The 25,794-nt window shown below is 32.7% G+C and overlaps 3 protein-coding genes across 3 annotated transcripts; all 3 read right to left on the bottom strand.

Moving 5' to 3' along the window:
* Nucleotides 1-1,314: 1,314 nt before the first annotated feature.
* LOC117904304 (flavin-containing monooxygenase FMO GS-OX-like 9) lies at nt 1,315-3,952 on the bottom strand. Its single transcript, XM_034816844.1, has 7 exons — nt 3,293-3,952; nt 2,919-2,989; nt 2,441-2,599; nt 2,282-2,364; nt 2,068-2,203; nt 1,812-1,985; nt 1,315-1,685 (listed from the first exon to the last, which is right to left on the bottom strand). Exons 1-7 carry the CDS (start codon nt 3,843-3,845, stop codon nt 1,479-1,481), a joined length of 1,383 nt encoding a protein of 460 aa, XP_034672735.1. The 5' UTR covers nt 3,846-3,952; the 3' UTR covers nt 1,315-1,478.
* Nucleotides 3,953-15,893: 11,941 nt separating this feature from the next.
* On the bottom strand, nt 15,894-18,765 carry LOC117904303 (flavin-containing monooxygenase FMO GS-OX-like 8). Its single transcript, XM_034816843.1, has 7 exons — nt 18,110-18,765; nt 17,887-17,957; nt 17,654-17,812; nt 16,902-16,984; nt 16,642-16,777; nt 16,380-16,553; nt 15,894-16,224 (listed from the first exon to the last, which is right to left on the bottom strand). The coding sequence occupies exons 1-7, from the start codon at nt 18,699-18,701 to the stop codon at nt 16,018-16,020; spliced, it is 1,422 nt and encodes a 473-aa protein (XP_034672734.1). The 5' UTR covers nt 18,702-18,765; the 3' UTR covers nt 15,894-16,017.
* Nucleotides 18,766-21,313: 2,548 nt separating this feature from the next.
* LOC117904899 (flavin-containing monooxygenase FMO GS-OX-like 9) lies at nt 21,314-23,951 on the bottom strand. The gene is made up of 7 exons (XM_034817711.1): nt 23,360-23,951; nt 23,183-23,253; nt 22,773-22,931; nt 22,614-22,696; nt 22,406-22,541; nt 22,142-22,315; nt 21,314-21,993 (listed from the first exon to the last, which is right to left on the bottom strand). Exons 1-7 carry the CDS (start codon nt 23,910-23,912, stop codon nt 21,805-21,807), a joined length of 1,365 nt encoding a protein of 454 aa, XP_034673602.1. The 5' UTR covers nt 23,913-23,951; the 3' UTR covers nt 21,314-21,804.
* Nucleotides 23,952-25,794: the final 1,843 nt, after the last annotated feature.

Below are 25,794 nucleotides of genomic sequence, written 5' to 3'. Positions count from 1 at the left end.
GTGGAAATAACAAAATGGCAAATCAAATCTCATTTCAATCTCTTATATCTTGACCCGAAGAATGCTTCCATCATCCCTAAACGAGCCTAATGAACCTAGACCCACTTCTGCTTTACATACATCATACTCACATAATTATATCATTTGGTTAGCACCACAAAAATATAACAATTCTCATATAATTAATAGGGTTAAGTATACTTTGTCCCTTTTCATACTTTCTCCTCTTGTAATTAAAATTTAATAATTTGATATCCAAGGTTGTTAAATAGTGTCACAACCTTTAAACCTTACGACTATTATAATCTTGCATTTAAGCCCAATTAATGACTATTATAATTTGACATTTTTGGTCTCATGCAAATATAGCGTGCGATAGAGTTTGTTTGTTTGTTTGTTTTTTTTAAAAAATTTCATTTTAAACAAAATAATTATTTTTAAAAAATTATAATTTTGTTTCATTATTGTTATTTGGAAACGATTTAATAAAAAAAAGAACAATTTTAGAAAACTTAGTTTTAAAAATTTCTAATGTTGTTTCACTTTTGTTTTTAGGAAATAATTTAGTAAAAAAAAAAAAAAAGAGTAAGAGTTGTTTTCACATTTTTTAAAATAAAAGAAATGGAGAAAAAAATCATAAAAAGTAAATAATATCGTAATGAATAGAACAAATTTGTCAATCTTAAACCTAATGTACCAATAATAAAGCTTTTAGTTCACATGAGTTTAAATTATGTAACCCGAATGATATACTTGTAAGATGAAAATATACATATACTATTAACAAAATTTAAAGCAAAAAAAAAAAAAAAAAAAAGTAGCATTAAGTTGAAAACCTAAAGAGTGACTCGGCATATTATTTGATATATAGGCAATTTGAAAATTTTTCCAAATTTAACAAATGTTCATGAACAACTTTTTGAAGGTGTATTTGTAAAAATGCACAAATTAAGTTTATTATGGGTCAGCAAAATATATATATATATATATATATATATATATATAGAAAGTTTTCTAAATGTTAGCATATGAATATAAAACATGTTAATTATTTACAAGATTCAAATCTTACAAGATGATACCTCAATTTTTAATTTAATAACATCTACTCGATCAAGGTTTACATTATTCCTTATCGGATTATTGAGCTCACTCCTTTTCTTAAACCTCCTTCAAGCTCTAAACACTAGGATTAAAATGGGATTCTTAATCATTTTATGGATTTAGAGTAATTTGATGCGGGGATACTTTTATTTCAATTTTTAGCTGATTATCTTGTTTGAGGAGTTTGTTAATTAAAACTTGAAGACTTAATTGTTATGTCAAAGATATTTTATTTTAGATTCATTACCCTAAGTAGGTTCATATGGTAGCATTTTCCAACCCATTTCATCTTGTTCAGTCAACCTTCCTCCTCTTACATCTTACCTTTGAACTATGGAAAATGATTTGGATCAAATTGGATAACTGTAATATAATCATACGGTAAGATGCTGAGATGGGGATTGAAGGGATTGAGTGAAAAGAGGGCTCTGAAGAACCACTTGCAACAGCTCATGATCATACCAAGAATCACGGTAAGTCTCCAAGTTGACTTGGGCATTTCCTACGGTTGATAAGAGTAGCTTCTTCCTCCATTCTTCCGTGTGTGGGAACCCAACATTGTCTCCATATTTATCAAAGTACTGCAATGGAAAGCAAGCATCGTTCTTAGAATTAATTAATGAATCAATCACTTTTGATTTTGAAGAACCTTGGTTCTTTAGAGGAAAAATTTACAGGAGAAGTATACATGCTGAAATAATCTTTACCTCAAAATCTGCAATATCGTGAGTATGATGCTTTGGAATGCCAGCGGCATCTCTTGACTGATAGAAGTCTTCAATGGACCGCATCATATCATGGAATGATGGTAATATTTTTCTCCCAGACAGCAGCTGAGCTATCCACATTGCTTGTGATTCAAAGAAAGGGAAACCTAGGATCTACATCACATAATCAACAATATAATGGAATTGAAATAGATATATTAAAACTGGGATTTTTATTTTTTTTTCATTTTTTTACCTTCCTGGGAATGCCCACAAAAGATAGGGAGGGTGCAAGGGAGGGAGGGAAGGTATGCTCATACAATGGGCCTACTCTGTCATCATCCACTGCTACTATTCCTTTGGTGTCAAGAAATGGGAAGGAATATGAATACCTGCAGTAGTTTGAGGCTTTGAGCTCAATCATGGCCTGCATTTAGGCTTGAATTATTATGAATTTTCATTTGCATTACCCGGTACAGTATATGATAGTGTCTGCCACGACCCAAGACCCATCTACAAATACTACTCGTCCATCTTCATGAAGGGATTCAATCTGCAATTCGCAACATTTGTAATGGTGAAAACTTAGAAGGTGGCATGGCCCAAGGTAGATGGTAAAGGGGTAGTACCTGCAGATGAAGATGCAAGTTGTGGTGTTTGGAAATAATTCTAGATAGACCCTCAGAAATATCAAGAGATTTGGCACTTAGATGGATTTCTTTTGCCACATCCACAAGCTCTATGGATATGTCCTGTCCACTCGCTGCATTTCCTACAACCACCACTACCTGTGAGGAGTATGAATGTTACATATAATACAAGGAAAATGCTTTGATGCCATAATGGTATTTTCTGAATAAGAAATTTGGACAGTTGAATATGTACGATAAAATCTACACCATCGAATAAAGGTACAAATCATGATACTTGAAAAAGAGTACATGGCACCACTAGATTGGTGGTACCTTTTGATATGTATCAAAAGCTTTCTCAATAAGTATTAAAAAAAAAAAAAGTTAAAGTTGTGGAACTATAATGCAAAGTTTTGAGATGTTGATGCAGATTGATGTTGTTGGTAGAAAATCCCAAGAAGAGGTTTTGAATTACCTCATTGTGAAATGGGTGAGGGACCCTGTAGATGTGACTATGCATTTGCTTCCTCTTCCATGCTTCCATTCCTAGACAACAAAATTTTCACCCAATTGTTTATTTTCTGATGTAAGCCTTCAGCCTAAAATTTTATGGAATAATTAGAGATACCATGATATAAAAGTTTTATAAAATTGAAAAATTGATTTATGAATCAACAGAGCAATTTAGTTCTATTTTTATATGAAAATATATATTTATAATATGAATCGTGAACTGAAAACTTTTCGGGTTGAATGATGAATCCAATTTAGAAAACATTGCTAAAATCAGGAACTTTTTGTTTAGCCCATTTGAGAAGAGAGGATATTGAGAAAGAGACTTTGACATACCTTTAATGGAAGGCAACCTAGGGTGAGAGTACTGGCCTGTGGCCACAACCACAGCATCAAACACCTCCTCCACCGCCTTTTCAGACTTGACGTCTCTGCTCCTCACAACCCACTTCAAACCTCCACCTACTTCATCAGAATCCAACATCCCCACATACTCCACCTTAGTATTGAACCTTATCGTCTCCCTCAGCCCAAACCATTCACAAAAGTCCTTAAGGTACCATAGAAGTTCCCTGTGCCCAGGAAACCTCCTCGTGTCCCTACCTTTCTTCACCACAAATGGAAAATCACTGAACCCCACGATCTCTCTAGGACTAGCCAGCCTCAGAGAAGCATAGATGCTACTATGGACCTTCAAAAATTTACTCCTCCCCAAAGGGTCCTCGCCCTCAACGTTAGGGTCATATAGCCACTGCCCTCCAACATCATGGTTCTGCTCCATCATCACCACACAGTGTCCCTCCTTCCTTAGCTCCCTCGTGGTCACCAGCCCCGACGGACCAGCCCCGATCACGCATACGTATTTGGATTGCTTCCTCTCTGAAAGCATATTGGTGGCCAGTGATGGAGGATTGCAGAGGTAGAATGCTGGTTTCTTAGGTACCCAGAAAATGGTTGTGGGTGAAAGGCTTATGAGTTATGATTTTTGGAATTTTCTACCTTAAATTTCTTATCTAATCTGAAACAACAGAGAAAAGAAAAAGCAGAGAGAAAAGAGTAAAGGTGTTTTTGGTCTTTTGAATTTCTAAGAACTGTATTCGGTTTCAAATAGCTCTTTTTGGTTTAATATATATAATAAGAGTTGCCATGTTTCACCTATTAGAAAGCTTGTCTCCACCCACTTTCCAAACTTACTCAAGTGGCTATAACAAAATGCACAAGAGGTACAGTTGTATTCTAACATCCCCACAAGCTGAAGGTCGAGGAAGAACTGAGAGCTTGGAACGAAGACTTAAAAATCGTTGAGTAGGTAGAGGTTTGATCATAGCATCTACTAATTGATGAGTAGAGGACACAAATTGGATTGCCAATGTTCGTTGAAGTACTCGATCACGCACAAAATGGAAATCAATTTCCACATGTTTGGTACGAGAATGTAGAACCAAAGATGAAAATATCGATAACACGAATATATCGGTATTTCGATTTTACGGATATATCGGAGATATATCGATAAATATTTTGAAAAAAAAATATCGATAAGCCTGAAATTGATCAAAATTTATAAAAATATAAGAAAAACTTCATAAAAATATAATTAGAAGTATAATGATATTTTTAAGTTGTTTTATTAAATAATTTAATATATTTATAATATGATTTATCATATTTGATAATAATATCATATGCATCAATAAAATATGAATTTTTTAAGTGTACATTTATTATTAAATTACATCTAATATTATGATATTTGATTATAATATGTCTAATTTTAAATATATATTAATATTAAAATTATGATCCATTTAATTCAATTGTATTAAACAATATAAAATAAATTATGATATATGTATAATTTTTAATATTTAATTAATTATTAAGGATATTAAAAACACTATGAATAAAATTATATAATTTTTATATTTTTGGTAATCAATTAAAAGAAAATTTTGCATTTAATTATAAAATAATTATAATTAATTTGCTCTTTAAAATATTCTTTTAATATTTTCTTTATATAATGAGTTTAACTATATATGTTTAGTGCGTATTATATAGCAAGGACAAATTTGCCCAGACGGTAAATGGGTTGAATGTCAAACCTTTTGGTTTGGGGTTCAAATCCCTGATATATCGTGAGATATCGTCGATATTTTAAGATTTCTCCCTAAATTTCGCGGCACCCTTCGATACACGATATATACATATTGCGATATTTTCTTTTTTTTGTAGAACAGGGTTCACAGCCAAGTAGGTAGTACTTAAATTGTCACATAATATAACTGAAGTGTGAAATAATGGAACCTTGAGCTCACGAATAAGGAATTGGATCCAAACCAATTCAGAAGTAACGTTTGCAATAGCTCAGTATTCAGATTCAATGTTGGACTGAGAGACTACCTTTTGTTTGTTAATGGACCAAGAGACTAAGTTATTGCCAAAGAAGACACAATAGCCCCCAGTACGTTTGCGGTCATTGAGACAACTAGCCCAATCTGCATCAGAATAAGCAAAAAAATTCAAAGAAGATGTTGTAGAAAGTGTAAAACCATAGAGTGAAGAGCCTTTAAGATATCGAAGAAGTCGTTTAACGGCCTACCAATCAGTGTAAGTAGGAGCATGCATGAATTGACATAGTTTATTGACAACAAAGGAAATCTCAGGACGAGTAATAGTACAATATTATAAAGCTTTAACAAGGCTTCTGTATGAAGTAGGATTGAGAAAAAGTGTCATATTTAATGGAAAGCACCAGTCCATAGGCCATAGGAGTAGCACATGGTTTCGAATCAACCATTTAAGCTTTAGTTAACAAGCCAGAAATGTAATGCTGACACAGATGAAGATGAGATCCAGACTTGGTTACTTCAAGCCCCAAGAAGTAACTTAAATCACCCAAATCCTTTAATGAAAAACATGAATCCAGATGAGAAATAAGTTGTTGGATTTGAGAGGAATTATTATTAGTAACTATGATGTCATCCACGTACACTAGAAAAACAATCATGTCTTTGCTACTAATGTAAATAAACATGGAAGAATGAGTGAAAGCCCCATTGTAGTAAAGCACAAGGTGCCTACTTGAGTCTGTACAAAGCATTGTTAAGTTTGTAAACATGCTTGGGAAAGTTGGGACTCACAAAACCAGGGGGTTGGGACATGTAAACAACCTCATTTAGGTCACCATTCAAGAAAACATTATGAACATCTAGTTGCTTTAAGACCCATCCTATGTTGAGTGCTAAAGTCAGAACAATTTGTATAGTGGTAGGTTTGGCAATAAGCTAAATGTCTCAAAATAGTCAAGTTTATAGGTTTGATAAAAGCCCTTTGCAACAAGATGAGCTTTGTACTTGTCAATGGAACCATCAGGACAATATTTTAACTGATAAACCCACTTTGACCCAATTATATTCACACTAGGAGGTGAGGAGACCAAAGCCTATGTATTATTCTTTAAAAGAGTATGAAACTCACAGTGCATAACATCTTGCCATGAAGAAATATTGGCAGCTTCTTTGTAAGAAGATGGTATAGTGGTAGTAGAAAAATGAGCCAAAAATAGCTTGGGTTTAGAATGACCAGTTTTTGAACAAGTAAGCATAGGATGATGATTGCTAGGAGAGTGATGTAATGGAGCTGGAACAATTGGTAACTTAGGAGGGTTATCAATTGAAGAATGAATTGCTGAAACTGATGGGAGATTTATAGATAAAAGAGGTGCAACAGATGTAGCACAAGAAGAAGCATCAAATGGAAAAATTAAGGGTAAAGTTGAATGTACATGAGTGAATTGAGAATGAGATGATGAGGATGAAGCAAAAAAGAAATCAAATTCATGGAATATGACATGATGAAAGATGTATATGTTCAAATTGATAAATGATAGTTTTTCATTCATATTTTTCATTCGTTCATATACAGAGTATATATAGAGGGTGATCGCCATTCTAAGAATGGGAAAGAATGATACAAGGAAAGAATGATATAAGGAAATAACAACTAATATCCTAATATCTCAATATTCCTAATATCTTAATATTCATAATATCTCAACTTTCATAATATCTAAACATTCCTAATATCTCAACACTCCCCCTCAAGTTGGTGCATAGATGTCACACATGTCCAACTTGTCTAAAAATTTTGAGAACACTTGACTTAAGACAGCTTTGGTGAGGATATCGGCCAATTGATTTTCTGATCGAATCTTAGGCAATTCCACAATCTTATCATCCAACTTTTCTTTAATGAAGAATCTATCCACCTCGACATGCTTTGTATGATCATGTTGTACTGGATTATGAGCAATGTCACATGCGGCTTTATTGTCACAAAACAATTGGATTGGTTGCCTAGATAGGTAACCCAAATCCTGTAAGAGGAGTCTTAGCCATAATGCCTCACAAAGTCCTAGAGCCATACCTCTAAATTCCGCTTCTGCACTTGAACGGGTGACGACATTCTGCTTCTTACTTTTCCACGTCACAAGATTACCACCTACAAAGGTAAAGTAACCAGATGTAGATCACCTATCATCCACTGCACCGGCCCAATCAGCATCAGTATATACTTCTATACTCTGATGATCAACATTTTTAGCGAACAAAATTCCCTTCCCAGGAGCATTCTTCAAATACCTCAAAATACGCATAACTGCATTCATATGTTGTTCTCTAGGATTATGCATGTATTGACTCACTACACTCAATGCATAAGCAAGATCTGGTCTTGTATGAGCTAAATACATTAATATCCCCACAAGTCTCTGGTATCTTCCCTTATCGGTTGATACTTGATTAGGCTCAACACACAATTTCAGACCTTCTTCTATTGGTGTATTAACAGGTTGACATCCCGACATTCCAGTCTCCTGTAAAAGATCTAAGACATACTTTCTTTGAGACAGAAAAATTCCTTCACTTGATCAAGAAACTTCAATCCCAAGAAAGTATTTCAGAGGACCTAGATCTTTCATTTCGAATTCTCTAGATAAATAATTTTGTAGAGCTTTTCTTTCTTCAGGATCATTTCCTATAACTACCATGTCATCTACATATACGATGAGTGTCGTAATCTTACCATGTTGCTTTTTCAGGAATAAAGTGTGATTTGAATTACTTTGACGATAGCCAAAAGCTCTCATTGACTTTATGAACCTTCCAAACCAAGCTCTCGGGGATTGCTTCAACCCATACAATGACTTCTTCAATTTGCACACCTTCTGACATTACTTTTCTGACACCATGCATCCTGGTGGAAGATCCATGTATACTTCTTCAGATAACTCGCCATGTAGAAATACATTTTTCACATCGAACTGTTGTAATGGCCAATCTAGGTTTGCAACTAAAGATAGTAATACTTGAATTGTGTTGATCTTAGCTACAGGTGCAAATGTCTCTGTGTAGTCAATTCCATAAGTTTGAGTGTACCCTTTTGCTACCAGTCTTGCTTTAAATCGTTCAATACTACCATCTGCCTTGTACTTCATAGTATAGATCCAACGACACCCAATTGGCTTCTTTCCTGGTGGACATTCTACGAGTTCCCATGTTTCATTCTTCTGCAATGATTTCATCTCTTCATTCATGGCTGCTTTCCACCTTGGATCAGTTAAGGCTTCCTGCACACTGTTAGGAATAGCTACAGTAGATAATTGATTTACAAATGACTTATTTGATTCAGACAAACGATGGTTAGACACATAGTTGCTCATGAGATATTTGACTTTGGTAGACAATTCAGGTTCATATGTGGGTTTAGGAATACCTCTATTATGACGGTGTGGTAACCGTTTTATGAATGGATCAGGTTCCAAATTAAGAACACCCTCAGCAGACGACGATTGGTTTGGTATTTCAGTGAAGACATCTTCGGACCCAAATTGTTGACCACTCATATCCAACTCACCCGCTTCCTGGTTCACTAGTTCAGATTGTCCAGATTCATCCTCCTCATAGATATGATAATCATAATCAAGAGTCTGAATTTCCTTATGGTACTCTCTCTGAAGTTCAGACTCAGATGAAAAATACATTGAATCTTCATGAAACACCACATCCATTGTAATAAACATTCGTCGAGTTGGAGGATGGTAACATCGATATCCCTTTTTGTGCACTGCATATCCAACAAACACACATTGCAATGCATGAGAAGTTAACTTGGTGCGTTGGTGTTTGTGTAGATGCACAAATGTCATGCAACCAAAAACACGATGAGGTAGATTTGGGACGGTTGGGGCAACTATGGCATTAGTAAGAGCTTGAAGAGGTGTTTGGAAGTTAATTGGGCTAGAAGGTACCCGATTGATCAAGTATGTGGCAGATGTGATTACTTCTCCCCAATAAGATATCGGTATTTTTGCTGCTATCAAGGAAGCACGAACAACCTCTAACAAGTGCCGATTTTTCCGTTCAGCGACTCCATTTTGCTGGGGTGTATTGGAACAAGTAGTCTGATGAATGATGTCATGTTCTTCCAAATACTTTTGAATATCAGAACTCTGATATTCTCCACCATTATCACTACGCAAAACCCGAACCTTTGCATTGTACTGAGTTTCAATCATTTTATGAAAATTTTGAAACAACAAGTTCACTTCATCTTTGGTCTTCATCAAGCATAACAATGTCATTCTGGTACAATCATCAATAAAGTAACAAACCAACGTGAGCCACTCAAAGTTGGGACTTTGGATGGGCCTCAAACATCAGAATGTATAACCATAAAAGGAAGTAGACTTTTATTCAAAATTAACGGAAACGAAGCACGATGACTTTTAGCCAATTCACAAATATCACAACGGAAACCAGATATATCATTCTTTGCAAACAAACTAGGAAACAATTTTTTTAAATAACCAAAGGAAGCATGTCCCAGACGTCGATGCCACAACCAAATTTTAAACTTTTTCTTCTCTTCCTCAGATCCATCTGCCATCAAGGCTTGTTGCAACTTATTTGAATCCTTTGACTGCAAGTCCAAGTAATAAAGTTTTCCTCGCTTAATACCACAACCAATCGTCTGTCTTGTTTGAATGTCCTTAATCACACAAAATTCAGGCCAAAAAATGACAATACAAGATAAGGTTGCAGTAATTTGAGAAACTGACAAAAGATTGTAATCTAGAGATGGAACAACTAAAACAGAATTCAAATTCAAAGTATCAGTAAGAGTTAAGGATCCTTCCCCAATGACTGGGGTTGTGTTACCATTGGCTGTGGAAACAATTTTTTGTGAGGAAGGTCTAAGGAATGAAACCTGTCTAGAATCAAAAGTCATATGATCTGTAGCATCAGAATCAATTATCCATGCACTATTAATAACAGGTGTAAAAGTATTTAGAAACTTACCACCATGATCTGTAGCGGCTACCAATGCAGAGGCTTTTTCAGCAACATTAGCCTTTGTTTTTATTTCGGCAACAGTTGCAGTCGAGGTTTTCTTGAAATCCTTCTTCCATTTATCACGATTATTATCATTAATAACAAAGTGTTGATAACCTAAACATGATCTAAAGGTCCATGGTTCAAACCCTCGGTTCTTCATTTTTTTCCTTGTCATACCAAGAGTCGTTGCTTTGAAATTGTGGGATATCCAGACTGGTGGGATCAGTCTTATTGCAGTGAGTACATTTTAAGGTTGACTTATCAATATTAGGGCTTGTCTTAGGATGGTTGATCGCTGTCGGACTATCATAGCGACAAAATATCCATGATTTCAGTTTCATGGCTCTGATACCATGTTCAAATTGATAAATGATAGTTTTTCATTCATATTTTTCATTCGTTCATATACAGAGTATATATAGAGAGTGATCGCCATTCTAAGAATGGGAAAGAATGATACAATGAAAGAATGATATAAGGAAATAACAACTAATATCCTAATATCTCAACTTTCCTAATATCTCAATATTCCTAATATCTTAATATTCCTAATATCTCAATATTCATAATATCTCAACTTTCCTAATATCTCAATATTCATAATATCTCAACTTTCCTAATATCTAAACATTCCTAATATCTCAACAGTATATCCTACTAGTGTTGATATCAAGACAAATAATTTGGAACTTAAGTCGAGAAAATAACAATGAGTGGAATGCATTTGTAATTTATGAGAGTTAAAAGGTCTAATTAAAGGAAAGCAAAAGAAACCAAAGACACAAATAGTGGGGTAATTTGGCAATCAATGATATAAATGTTCAAAATGAGATTTTTGAAGCTAAGAGAGATGTGGGCAAAAAATTGATGAGATACATAGAAAATTGAAAGGCATAAGGTTGGTACTTAAGAGGCATAAAAGCATGAGCAAGAAGGCTTAGGCCAACCTTAACCATATGTCTATTTTTATATTCACCTCTTCCATTTTGTATAGGATTTGAATGATAGGAGAGATGATGAAGAATACCCAAGTGAGACAAGAGAGTAGAGATAGGACAATATTCTCCTCCCCAATCAGATTGAAAAGTGAGGATTTTAGTGTTGAACTGAGTTTCAACTATTGTTTTGAATTGAAGAAAGTATTTGGTAGTCTCATATTTGGAATTTAAAAGATACATCCAAGAAAAGCGAGTGCAATCATCAATGACAAGTAGAAAATATTCAACTCCATTAACTGAGTTAATAGGTGAAAGTCCCCAAAGATTCGAGTGCACTAATTCAAATGGTTTTATTACATGAGAAGTCGATTGAAGAAAAGAAAGTCTATGGCTCTTAGCCAATTGATATGAGACACAAAAATCACAAGAACGTACTACCGATAAAGAAGAAGCACTAAGTACTTTATTTACAATAGGCAAAGCAAGGTAACCTAACCTATTGTGCCACAACAATGCATTATTAATGGGAAGAGAAGTTACATTGGAAGAAAAGTAAGATACTCTGGAGTTGGTAGTACTACTCTGGAGACTTTTTTGTGGAAACTTGTAAAGACCATGATTAGTGGTCCTTAAAGAAGAACCTTCTTCAAAGACAGGTCTTTCACCACAAAAAATGATGTATGAAACTCAAGGAAAACATTATTATCAGCATAGAATTTTTGAATACTAATTAAATTGGTGGAAATCAAGGAAAATGAAGAACATTGTGAAAGTGAAAAGAACAAGAATTAGATTGTAAAGAAGTTGAGCCAATATTTAGAATGGGAAGTTCTTTACCATTTCCAATAGCAACCTTATCTAGACCCACAAATGGATTAGAGTTCTGTAGATTCGTAGGTTTAGGGGTTAGATGATGAGTAGCTCCAAAATCCATGTACCACACAACATCACCAAGTATAGATAGAGTTGCGAAGTTAGTGAAGTAAGTAGTAGGATTGGACTAAGTAGCTTGGTAATTATGATCAAATCGATGATAACAATTCAGTGCAATATGACTGAATTTGCCACACACTCAACATTATTGTTCATGGAAATACTATTAGAATTTTGGAAATGAGGCCTTAACATAGCTTTGCCACTAGAATGTCCCGTTTGATTGGAGAAATTTTTATTAGGGCCTCTGTCGCCTCGCTTTTGTCCAAAATTACCAAAATTGTTAATTGAATCTTGCTTGGTGTATTGTGGGCGACCAGAATTGCCATGAGAGTTGTTTTGATATGACTTCTAATTTTTTATTTTATTTTATTTTATTTTATTTTTGTTAAAATTGTTCTAAACATTTGCCATATTTGTCTGAATGAAAGAGATCTTTTCTATTGATATTTGTTGCTCCAAGAGACTTTCATAAGCCAACATGAGACTATTGATATAATCAAGATTGGGTGCATCTGTGCGAGAAGTGATAGACATAACAAATGAATTGTATTCATAACCCAAACCTCCAAGAATATATAGAATATGATCTTGTTTGGTAACATATTCTTCATTGCAGAGAGATTATCAGCAATCTTCTTGATATTGAACAGATATTTCAACATTGATTGTCTACCTTTCTTTGCAGTTTGAAGTTGCAATCTCAATTGCATAATTCCAGCCTTTGATACAGTTGAGAAGTTTCGTTCAAGTGCAATCCATATTTCATGAGTTGCATTTATCCCAACAATTTGAAACATTACACTTTTTGTGAGAGAAGAGTAGATCCAAGTCATAAGCAAGCTATTTTAACGCCTCCAAAGAGTAAATTTTGGGTTTGTTGTACTACAATCTTCAAGCATCACGAAAGGACATCGATGAAGGCCATCAACAAGGAATTCAAGGTCATTTGTGATGATGACATTCAACAGTTGTGTTTTCCACAAAAGATAGTTCAATCAATCAAATCTCACAATTAAGGCTTGATTCAGTGATGGAAGTGACAGAGATTGATATTGAGAGTTTGGTGATAATGATCCAATTATGGTTGAGGATGAAGTTGTTGATGTTATTGTTAGCAATGTGAGATTTTCAGCAATAGGTATTTTTGGTTTTTTGAATTTCTTTTAGGAATTGTGTTAAGTTACAAATAGTTCTTTTTGGTCTTATAATATATATATAAGAGTTGTCATGTTTCACCTATTATAAAGCTTGTCTCCACCCACTTTCCTAACCTAACTTACTCAAGTGGTTATAAAAAAAAATGCATAAGAGGTACAATTGTATTCTAACAAAATCATACAACCTTTTTGGGATTCATTAAGCCACCAACACTCTTCGATAACCCTCCCCATAAAGTTTCATCTTCAATATCTCATTCTCCTTTTCATCTTTAATGATTGGTACTCTCCAAGTTTCTACTTGGAACAATCAAATACTTACTTGTCAAAATAGCATTTATTATGAGGTGGAAATAATAAAATGGAAAGTCAAATCTCATTTCAATCTCTTCTTCTATCTTGACATGAAGAATGCTTCCATCATCCCAAAATGAGCCTAATGGAACCTACACCCACTTCTACTTTACATACATCATACTCACATAATCATATCATTTGATTAACACGACAAAAATACAGTAATTGTCATATAATTTTTATACATAATTTATACGGTTAAATATGCTTTGTCCCTCCATTTTTAAGGCTTTTCATATTTGGTCCCCTTATAATTAAAATTTAATAATTTGATATCCAAAGTTGTTAAATAGTGTCACAACCTTCAAACCTTATTAACAATTATTATAATCTCGCATTTAAACCCAATTAATGACTATTATAATCTCACATTTTGGGTCCCATGCAAAACATGCTGTGACATAGAGTTTGTTTTTTAAAATAATTTTTTGTTTTAAACAAAACAAAAAATTATAACGTTGTTTCATTATTATTATCATTTGGAAACGATTTAATGAAAAAAAAAACGGTTTAAGAAAACTTATTTTTAAAACTTTCTAATGTTTTTCTTGTTTTTTGGAAACAGTTTAATAAAAAAATAATCAGTAAAAGTTGTTTTCATATTTTTTTAAATAAAAGAAAAATAAAAAAGAAAGAAAATAATAAAAAAATCGTAAAAAGAAAATAAAATAACATGAACTCTTTCTTCTTTTATATTTTTTTAATCACTCATACCTAAAATATTCAAATGTGAGCTTTTTGGATTAAGCATGTTTTTATATTTAAATTTTCTCAACATCTATACAAACATATTAAATTAAATATTAAACTAATACTTTAACTGAACTAATCAAACAATTATCTCTAAGTAAATAAATTGAATAAAATTAAAATAGTGAACTAGACATATAATTCAAATTAATTAATAATAAAGTATATACAATTAATTTAAATTAAATTAAATATAAATTTAATATTAAAATTAAACTAATTAAATAATTTAAACTAATGATTTTTAATAATTTATAGTAATTTAGTAACATACCTCAATAGATGAAGGATGGTAATGAGGCAGGTTTATCCAAGTACATATCATATTTCATCCCTAATAGGTTAGATTTAGGATAAAAATAAACGGCTTAGGGTGGGTTTTATTTTATTTTTTTTGAAACCTAGATTGGGTTTAGAATGAATTTGGGTATTGTCTTATCCCACCATATCCACCTTGACATATAAGTCTTTTTGTTCTGTTTCTTAAGTTGATTTTGATTTAAGAGCAATTATTACATGCTCTTAATTGGTTTCGTTCTTATCAATCAAACTTCATCTTGGTTCTTTCGTCTTGAAAATCTTCTTTGAATTTATGAAGGTCCTTAAACTTAAGAAAAGCTAGAAGATTATTAAGAGATGGTTGAATAATCTTCTTTGAACTTATGAAAGCACTTAAAAGTGAAGATTACTGGGAGATAGTTGAATGATGTTGTAAAACTTTTATATCCTTTTTCTTTCTCTTTCAAAATTCAATAAAAAAATTTATTTGAATTTAAAAAATTCAATCATTTTCCATTACCCACCCACCATGCATCTGAGTCATGAAGTACACAAAAAGACATGTAGAAAACATTGTTCGACTTAGATCATTAAATTGATTTATCAAATACTCTCTAAATGAGTCTTTCTTATCTTGAATGGTACATATAGTAAACGTTTTTCAAATCAAAATTAAAAGTGCGTTTAATAATATTTTTATTTGACTTGTTTTTAAAAAATTTATGTGTAAAAATATTTCTTCAAAAAACACTCTAAGTGATTTTTCAACATTAAATATGTTTTTAAAAAATATATATATATATTGTAGAACAAACTCCAAGTATCAACCATCATTTAATATTCAACATTTTTTTTATTTCATATCATCTCTTTGGAATTTTTAAAAAAACTTTTCTAGGGCCTTTTAAAACAAATTTCTAAATTACTTTTGGGAAAAAAAAAAAAAAAAAAACCCTTCCTAATGCTGAATAAACAATGCCTCAACAAGGGAATAATATAACAAAATAAGATACGTACAAATTGTATTAAAAGATGATTCACAACAATTTTTAAATCCATACTTTAAAACACCACTAAGAAAATTTAATCTCCAAACATTCTATATTATTAATACATTTCTTAATTAAACAATTTTTTATTCTATTTATTTCCTTACAAATACTAAGACATTAAATAAGATTTAGTCTGACCAACAAACACATCAACTTCAAACCGATTTTAAGTTGAATTGGAAGATTATAATGAAATCATGTAGTAAAATGTTGAGATGGAGACACAGGAAATTGAGTGAAATGAGGGCTTTGAAGAGCCACTTGCAGCAGCTCATCTTCATCCCCAGAATCACGAAAAGTCTCCAAGTTGGCCATGGCCTTTAGCACGGCCGATATGCATAGCCCTTTCCTCCATTCTTCCAAGTGTGGGAACCCAACATTGTCTCCATATTTATCACAGTACTGCAATCAAAAGCAACATTTACATAAACTGTTTCGAGGGGAAAATTTGAGGAACAAGTAAACATACTGAAATAATTCACTTTGAGTGCGTTCCCATGTAGTTGAATAACCAGAGAATATATATTTCATCCCATGGGTAATAACTGTATGTTTACCTCAAAATCGGCAAGCTCGTGAGTGTAACGCTTTGGGATGCCAGCAATCTCTCTTGATCGATAGAAGTCTTCAATGGAGTGCATCATGTCTTGGAATGAGGGTAGTGTTTTTTTCCCAGACAGCAGCTGAGCTATCCATATTGCTTGCGATTCAAAGAAAGGGCACGCTATGATCTACATCACAGAACCAACCTTCAAAGACCAAAACAATATTCATAGCTAGTAAGAACCAATCCTTTAAAATTTGTCTCCTGTTTTTTACCTTGCGAGGAATGCCGACAAAAGATAGAGAAGGAGCTAGCAATGGAGGGAAGGTGTGCTCATACAATGGTCCTACTCTGTTATCATCCACTACTACTATTCCTTTGGTGTCCAGAAATGGGAAGGAATATGAATATCTACACAGTACTCAATCCATGTGAAATTACTACTAGTAATAATGTATATGATTATCTCCATGCAAATTAATATGCAATGAAGGTCTATAATTTTATATCAAAGTGTATGATTGTTTGCAATTACCCAGTGCAGTATATGATGGTGTCTGCCATGACCCAAGAGCCATCTACAAATACCACTCGTCCATCTTCATGAAGGGATTCAATCTGCAATTCATAACATTTTTAATCGTGCCAATCAAATAAAGTGTCATGGCCCGGAATATTTCGAAACGAGTTTCAAAAAGTGTTTTTCGAAGAAACACTCGTGTTTTTCAAAAAATATTGATTTTTTAAAATTTTAAAAGTGTTTGTTTTGAATGAAACTTATCGAGAAAAGGAAAATAAATAAAAATAATGAGAATTTTATGAAAAATAATAATAATAATCACGTGGAACAGGAACATGCAGTGTACCTTTTAAAAGAAGGAATTCAATTTAAAAATATTTAATTCAACCTTTAAGAAAAAGTTAAACTTGACAGTGAATTTATCTTTTAAAATGATATGTTAATATTTTTATATTGAATCCATCTTTTAAAAATAAATTTAGTTTTAAAAACATGTAAAATTTCATTTTATTTTTTTAAATATAACCCTTTAATGTTAATATAATGAATTATTTTTGTACTAAATTTGTTTTTTTTTTTTTTAACTCGGGCTAAGAGTTGGATTTAAGTTAATAAAACATGAGACCGTTTTAAAGGTTCCTCCAAAATCTGATCATAGTTTTTAAAAATAAATTTGGGAGAAGGGAATATTATAAATTTAAAAAAGAAAAAGAAAAAAAAAAAAGACAACATTATTTGTGGAAAAAGCCTGTTGAGAAATGGGGTACCTGCAAATGAAGGTGCAAGTTGTGATGCTTGGCGATGAATTTAGAGAGACCTTCAGAAAGATCAAGAGATTTGAAACTCAGATGTATTTCTTTTGCCACTTCCACAAGCCCTATGGATACGTCCTCTCCACTATGTGAGTTTCCAACTATCACCACCACCTGCATGCAATGAGAGATTTACATCTATTAACCTAAGCACCATACATTGGAAACCTTGTATCCTGTACATATACCTCATGGCGAAATGGCTCAGGAACCCTGTAGATGTGACTATGCATTTGCTTTCGTTTCCATACATCCATTCCTTGACAGCAAAAGACAAACAAAATGGTCAACAAAACTGGTCCCAAGAAAAAAAAACTGCCCCGTGATACCTCTTCTTCAAGAGTCAGCTTCTTGACAGGATTCGAGCCAGAAAGAAATTATCCTGTTGGGAGTGAGAGAGGATTTGCATACCTTTAATGGAAGGCAATCTAGGCTTAGAATAGTGACCGGTTGCCACCACCACCGCGTCGAACACCTCCTCCGACACCTTTTCAGACTCCATGTCTCTGCTTTCCACAACCCACTTCAAATCTCTGCCAACTTGATCAGAATCCAGCATCCCCACATACTCTACCCTTGTCTTGAACCTCATCATCTCCCTGAGCCCAAACCATTCACAAAAGTCCTGCAGGTACAAGAGAAGCTCCCTGTGCCCTGGAAATCTCCTCATGTCCCTACCTTTCTTTACAACAAATGGAAAATCACTGAACCCCATTATTTCTCTAGGAGAGAACAGCCTCAGAGATTCATAGACGCTGCTATGGACCTTCAAAAATGTACTCTTCCCTAAAGCATCCTCGCCCTCCACTTTGGGTTCATACAGCCACTGCCCTCCAATATCATGGTTTTGCTCCATCACCACCACACTGTGACCCTCTTTTCTTAGCTCCCTCGCGGCCACCAGCCCTGACGGTCCAGCGCCGATCACGCATACATGCTTGGATTGAATTCTCTCCGGAACCATACTGGTAGCCATTGATGGAATATCGTCGGTGAATGCCATCTGAATGAATCACGACAATATATGGACATCCCAGTTCTCTTGCAGTCTCTTTCAACATGCCAAAACCGACAGTCCACAACAATTCACCCGCTCTGATTGCATATAAGACTTATTAATTTTCTCATTCTGTCTGAATTTTTAATTAATTTACATGCGATCAAATCTCATTCGAATCTCTTCTTTTAACCTGACTTGAAATGTCTAGTCAGATCAAATCCCATAATCGGCCAATTCTACTTAATTTATTCCACTCAAAAAGCTAACAGGTGCCACATGTTTTAGGCATGAAGATGTTTAACAATCAATATTTAATTGCAAAAATACCCTTCTTCCATTATGAAACTCAAATCCACATGTTTTCTTCCAAACTCAACACTACGTGGCAGCAAGTGGCACAATAATTGTACATCTGCTGCCTCATCACAGGCAGGTAGGCAGCACAGATGGCCGATGACGTGGACTCCATTTTAAAATGGATAATAGCAATTTAAATTAATATTTTATTTAAAATAAATAACCAATAATTTTAATTTTGTTAACATGTTAATCAGTCAAGTTTTTTTTATTTCAAACGTATATTTAGTACTTAATTATAAACACAAAATTTTGAAATGTTTTGACTTAATTTGTAATTAATTTGAGTGATTTTTTATTTTGAATATTCTTATAAATTAAAAAGTTTATTAAAGATTTAAATTATTAATTATGTATCACTTAATTTATAATTTTTTTACTTACTCAAAAAAATTTTAAATCATAGTTGTTTAGGAGAAATAGTAAAATCATAACTCATAATATATCAGTTTTAATATTTTTTTCTTTTTTTATTATGATGAAATATATTTTTTGAATTCTATAAATGATCGCTTGATTTTAGATTTATTTCTCTAGCGAGAAAATTTATAAAATATAATCATGTGTAGAAAGAAATAATAGAATAATTAGTAACCAATTTTTATCAATAAATTTTTGGTATTAATGTATTCACATTTTGAGCTTAAAATTATTTTTAAAAATTATTAGACTCATTAATGAATCAAACACATAAAATTTTGTTTAATTTTGAGTTTATTTGTCTAGTGAAAAAAAAAATTGAAAAATTACGATTCTAAGTAGAAGGGAAGTAATAAAGTTGTTCTAAACCAATTTTTTCTATAAAATGTTTAGCATTAATTGAATTATTATTTGAGTTTTAAAGTTATTTTTAAAAGTTATTAGACTTGTTTGTGAATCAACCTCACTAAATCTTGTTTGTTTTGGAGTTTATTTGCCTAATAAAAAAAATTGTAAAAATATGATATGCATAAAAAATAAACCAACCAAGTCATTTAATATAATTTTGGTTTATGGTTTTCTAATATTGTCAACTTCTATGAGTTTCAAGCACTAATTAAATCAAAATTTCAGTTTTAAATTATTTTAAAAAAAAATCAATAAATTTTATGTATCAAATATAGTTTTATTTAGAATTTTTTTCTTTTAAAAAAATTAGAAAAACACAAGTATTTTAAAGAAAATCATATCTAAAGATTTTCGATATTAGTATCATATCATGGAAAGAAAAGAAAAATAATATCATATTTAATTTTATTTGTTTTTTATGGTTTTTTTTTAATTTCTCCATGTTTGTAAAAAAATAGTGAAAAATAATTTTTACTTATTCTCTAAAAACTATTATCTGTTTTACTTTGTTTATTAAAAACTAATATAGAGAACAACGATGATACATTATTATGAAATTTAAAAAACAATTTTCTATTTTTAAATGAGAAAACTGTTTTTTAATAACATAATCAAACAAACTCTTATATTTGTTAAATCCCTAAGGCTATGTTTGGTTCTTGAAAAATATTAAGAAAAGAAAAAAATGCTAAAGAAAATGGTTTTCTCATGTTTGGTGTCACCACAAATTTTTTAAAGAAAATTAAATATAATTAAAATTATTTAATCTTTATATAATAGATGAAACTAAGTGTTATGAGTTTGAAGAAATATATAAAAATAATTTTGAATCTAATTTTTATTTTCTTTTATTTTTTCTTTTCTTCCGTTTTTCCCTCTCTATTTTTTTCTCTCACATTTTCCCTCGAATTTTCCAGGAACCAAACATAACCTAAAAGTTTATTAATTTAACTTTAAATTTGATTAATATCTTTGCTAATTTTTCTTAAGTCGGGCTTAAAATCAATCACACCAAATATCATCTTCCTTGAACACATTTGTTTTTAATTGCATTATAAAAATAACCACAACTAATTGAATTAACCTATGAAATTCAAGCTTGATTTCATCATTTTTTTTCTAATTAAATAAGGTAATTAATCTTCATTTGTACCACATATAAAATGCCATAAGTTTGTATCTTAATCTCATCCTTTGTATCTTAAACTTATTCCTTGTATCTTAATCTCATTTAAATAGGCCTTAATATCATATATTTGTACAATCATTCAACAACCAAAATTTTACGACCCTTTCATTGGTCCAAATTTGATATTCAATAGGCATCGGTCCGACATCTTAGATTATATATATATAAACCTTTTTAAAAGACATGTAAAATGAACCTGACTTTCCATACATAAAACATCCACCCATGACAAGGATTTTAATTCAATTGGAAGATGGAAATCTAATCATTTGTCATTTATCTTTACAACTAAAGTATGTTTGACCAAGCAATATTGCAGAAAAAGCCAAAAATCATGTACCAACCTTACTTTTCTTGCCTAATCACAAAATTAAATTCCAACTTGATTACAAAATCTGCATCATAAATCAACTTTTCATATATAACACATACCAAACATGAAAAAGTGGTCTCACTTTTCTTCAATAATGCATAAAAATTAAATCTAAAAAAGAAAAAAAGGGTCTGAAGCTTGCAAGCTAAGGCTATTATTTATTAGTTTTTGTTTTCATTATCATTTTGGAAGTACTTTTTACTTTTTTGGCTATTTATTGAAAGTAATTTTGTAATTTAATTTTGGAAAGCCAAAAAAAAAAAAAAAAAAGTACTTCCCTAATGCTAAATAAACAATGCCTCACCAAGCAAATGAAATATAGAACAGAATGAAATCATGTGGTCAAATGTTGAGATGGATCAAGGAGATCGAGGGAATTGAGTGAAATGAGGGCTTTGAAGAGCCACTTGCAGCAGCTCGACGTCGTCCCAAGCATCCCTGTAACCCTCCAAGTCCACCTCGGCCTTTACTATGGCCGATATGCATAGCTCTTTCCTCCATTCTTCCAAGTGCGGGAACCCAACATTATCTCCATATTTATCACAGTACTGCAATCAAAAAAGAAGAAGAAGAAGAAGAAGAAGAAGAAGCAGTGTTGTTAAACCAAGTACCAGATCATAGAGCTAGGCTTCAGTTGGTTAAAAATTATATGCAACATTTACATATGTTTATGCAATGGGCAAAGCTTATTTTTACCTCAAAATTGGCAAGATCGTGAGTATTGTGTTTTGGGACGCCAGCAATCTCTCTGGAGTGATAGAAGTCTTTAATGGATTGCATCATGTCATGGAATGATGGTAATGTTCTTTTCCCAGACAGTAGCTGAGCTATCCATATTGCTTGTGATTCAAAGAAAGGGAACCCTATGAGCTGCATCACATATAATAAACATTGCTCTTTGTGATATTCATCAATAGGGAATATTCTAAAAAAATATAATGGGGATTTTTTTTTTTTCACCTTTCTGGGAATGCCCACAAAAGATAGAGAGGGTGCGAGGGATGGAGGGAAGGTGTGCTCATACAATGGGCCTACTCTGTCATCATCCACTCCTACTATTCCTTTGGTGTCAAGAAATGGGAAGGCATATGAATACCTGCACATGGTTCATTCCACGTTATTATTAGGAAATTTAGGCCTGAATTATTATGAATTTCATTTGCATTACCCGGTGCAGTATATGATGGTGTCTGCCATGACCCAAGACCCATCTACAAATACCACTCGTCCATCTTCATGAAGGGATTCAATCTGCAATTGGATATATATGTTTTTAAGTTGCCATGGCCCAACATACTCAAAATTTTGGTAGGTGGTAAAGGGGTACCTCTAGATGCAGGTGCAAGCTGTCGTGTTTGGAAATGACTTTAGCTAGACCCTCCGAAATTTCAAGAGATTTGGCACTTAAATGGATTTCTTTGGCCACATCCACAAGTTCCATAGAGATGTCTTGCCCACTCAATGAATTTCCAACAACCACCACCACCTGAAAGATGAGAGAGTTACAGTAAAGTGTGGTAGCTATCAGTACAAATCATTCCTACATGAAACATATTGTTATTTTTTCCTGAAAGACCTGATGGTCAAAGTTGAAACAAATTACCCAGACAATGATACTTAGAATAAATGAAAGAGATCTTGATGCAGGTTGATAGTCTTGTTAGATTAGAAAACAGAGTTTCATCCCCTGAAAATCCAAGAAAAGTTTATAAAATTAATGTGTTTTTGCATTAATACCTCTTTGCGGAATGGCTCAGGATCCCTGTAGATGTGGCTATGCATTTGTTTCCTTTTCCAGACATCCATTCCTTGATAACAAAATAAACAAAAATATTGTTAAGAGAACAGATCTGAAGAAAGAAGGAGAAAAAGAAGGGAAGCCATTGATGCTTCTCCAACAGTGTCTTGACGTACCTTTAATGGAAGGCAACCTAGGCTTGGAGTAGTGGCCAGTTGCCACAACCACTGCGTCAAACACCTCCTCCACCACCTTTTCAGACTCCATGTCCCTGCTTTTCACAACCCACTTCAAATCTCTGCCAACTTGATCAGAATCCAACATCCCCACATACTCTACTCTAGTTTTGAACCTTATCATCTCCCTGAGCCCAAACCATTCACAAAAGTCTTGCAGGTACAAGAGAAGCTCCCTGTGCCCTGGAAATCTCCTCATGTCCCTACCTTTCTTTACAACAAATGGAAAATCACTGAACCCCATGATTTCTCTAGGAGAAAACAGCCTCAGAGAGTCATAGATGCTGCTATGGACCTTTAAAAATGTACTCTTCCCTAAAGCCTCCTCACCCTCCACTTTGGGTTCATACAGCCACTGCCCTCCAATATCATGGTTTTGCTCTATCACCACCACACTGTGGCCCTCTTTTCTTAGCTCCCTGGCCGCCACCAGCCCCGATGGCCCCGCCCCGATCACGCATACGTGCTTAGATTGGTTCCTCTCTGAAACCATATTGGTGGCTTTATTGGTTTTGAGAGAGGATTGTGATGGTAGAATATTGGGTTTGAAGGTGATGGAATGGGTGTGGGCGATGAGCTTTTATAGACGAAGTTGGTATGTATGAATCACGCGAACAGACGGGACTAATAATGTTGCATAGTGGTATGAGTGTACCTGTAGGGAGACACACATGACCAAGTCAATAAATGTTTCTCAGGCTTCTCTACTTTCTACTTCCCTTTCTATGGCCATCAAATTTCCCAAAAGTTTTTCAATTTTGATAAATTGAAATTATAACATTCCAAGCTGCCGACAATCCACCAAAATTGGTTTTAACTTTCCTTTGATTTTTATTTGATATACTTGGCATGTGGAATTAATGTAGCACAATAAATGATATGAATCCTGATTATAGTTATTAGGTTTACTAGCTAAAACAATGATGATGTAGGCTTTGCTAATTAAGACTATGGTTATAGGTGATGCCAAAATTAGGTACTTGCCAATTAAATACCCCTAGAAGGACGTCGCTCAACACCACGCCAAAAAGGAAGAAACCCTCTTAGCATCACTAACCAAAGCGTACCTCTATAAGTCATCACCTGATCATCGATAAAGTCATACTGACAAGACTACATTTCTCATTTGGAATTTAGTCAAAAAAACTTGCAAATAACTTATAAAAGTCATACCGACAAGACTACATTTCTCATTTGGAATTTAATAAAAAAAAAACTTGCAAACAACCTATAAAAGCTTGCCAAAAAGTCAATCTCTACACAAGAATGGTTAGCTCCTTCATGTGGAGAGTAGCTATAAAAATCACAAAAAGGTGATTCAATCTTTAGAAGGGGAGCATCATAGAACTCTACATCTCCAATTGCGGGAGAAAATTTATCTCTATATCAAAAAGTGATGAAATAGAATCTTTCATTTTTTTTTAATGAAGATTTTAAGCATCTCTAGCAATAATAAAAAAAATATGCTTTACCTACACAAAATTTGATGGGACCATAAAAAACATAGTAGTATATGTTCAATTTTTTTGATAGTCAAAGTATTATTCAATTAGCTAAAACCCAAGTTTATCATCAATGTTTGATTCCATTTTGTGCATAAAATTATTAATGAACAAAATATTAGTATTCAAAAAATCGAAATTACTAGTAATCTTACAAATTTGATGACCAAAGTAATTGTTTTCGTTTGGTTAATATTTTGTGAGTCTTAAGTTTTATTTGATAATTATTTTTTTTTAAAATAGTTTTATAATATTTTATAAAATAAATATATGTTTAGAAATCTAAAATATTTATCTTATTTTTCATATTTTTAATTATATTTTAAAAAATAACTTTAAATGTAATGGTATATTTTTAATCATTCTCAATATTTATATAATTATTTTTAAAAACAATCACAAAAAACAAAGGAAAACAATTAAAAGTTATTTTCTAAACATACTTTATTTTCATTAAAAAATAGAAAACCAGTTTCTATTTTCCCATTATCAAAGATATTTTCCTGATTTTTTATTTTAAAGAATAAAAAATTATTTTTAAAAATAAGTATCAAGTAAATTCTAAATACATTTGATGTATGACATTTGAATTAGAGGAGGTGACTATTAATTCGCTTATCAAATAATATTTGAATTATAGAAATCGATAATAAATGGCTATAATCCCATCAAAGTGGAGATTTATTAGTGTTAACTTAATTAGTATTATTAACTATTAGTTTTGTCAATGACCAACTTGTAAATAAATCAGCATATATGATTGAGTCAAGACATCTCGGGGGCGCAACTCAATGTCTCTAGCAGACGTTGAACGAGACGCAAAATTACAATCATAGTGCCTTGTCATGCACGTGACATTAGAATAAATACTCA

The sequence above is a fragment of the Vitis riparia genome, chromosome 17 (genome assembly GCF_004353265.1).
Source record: "Vitis riparia cultivar Riparia Gloire de Montpellier isolate 1030 chromosome 17, EGFV_Vit.rip_1.0, whole genome shotgun sequence".
In the NCBI taxonomy this organism is placed as follows: Eukaryota; Viridiplantae; Streptophyta; class Magnoliopsida; order Vitales; family Vitaceae; genus Vitis; species Vitis riparia.
Note: the sequence above shows the minus strand (reverse complement) of the source record. Positions and strands in the feature narration are given on the sequence as shown.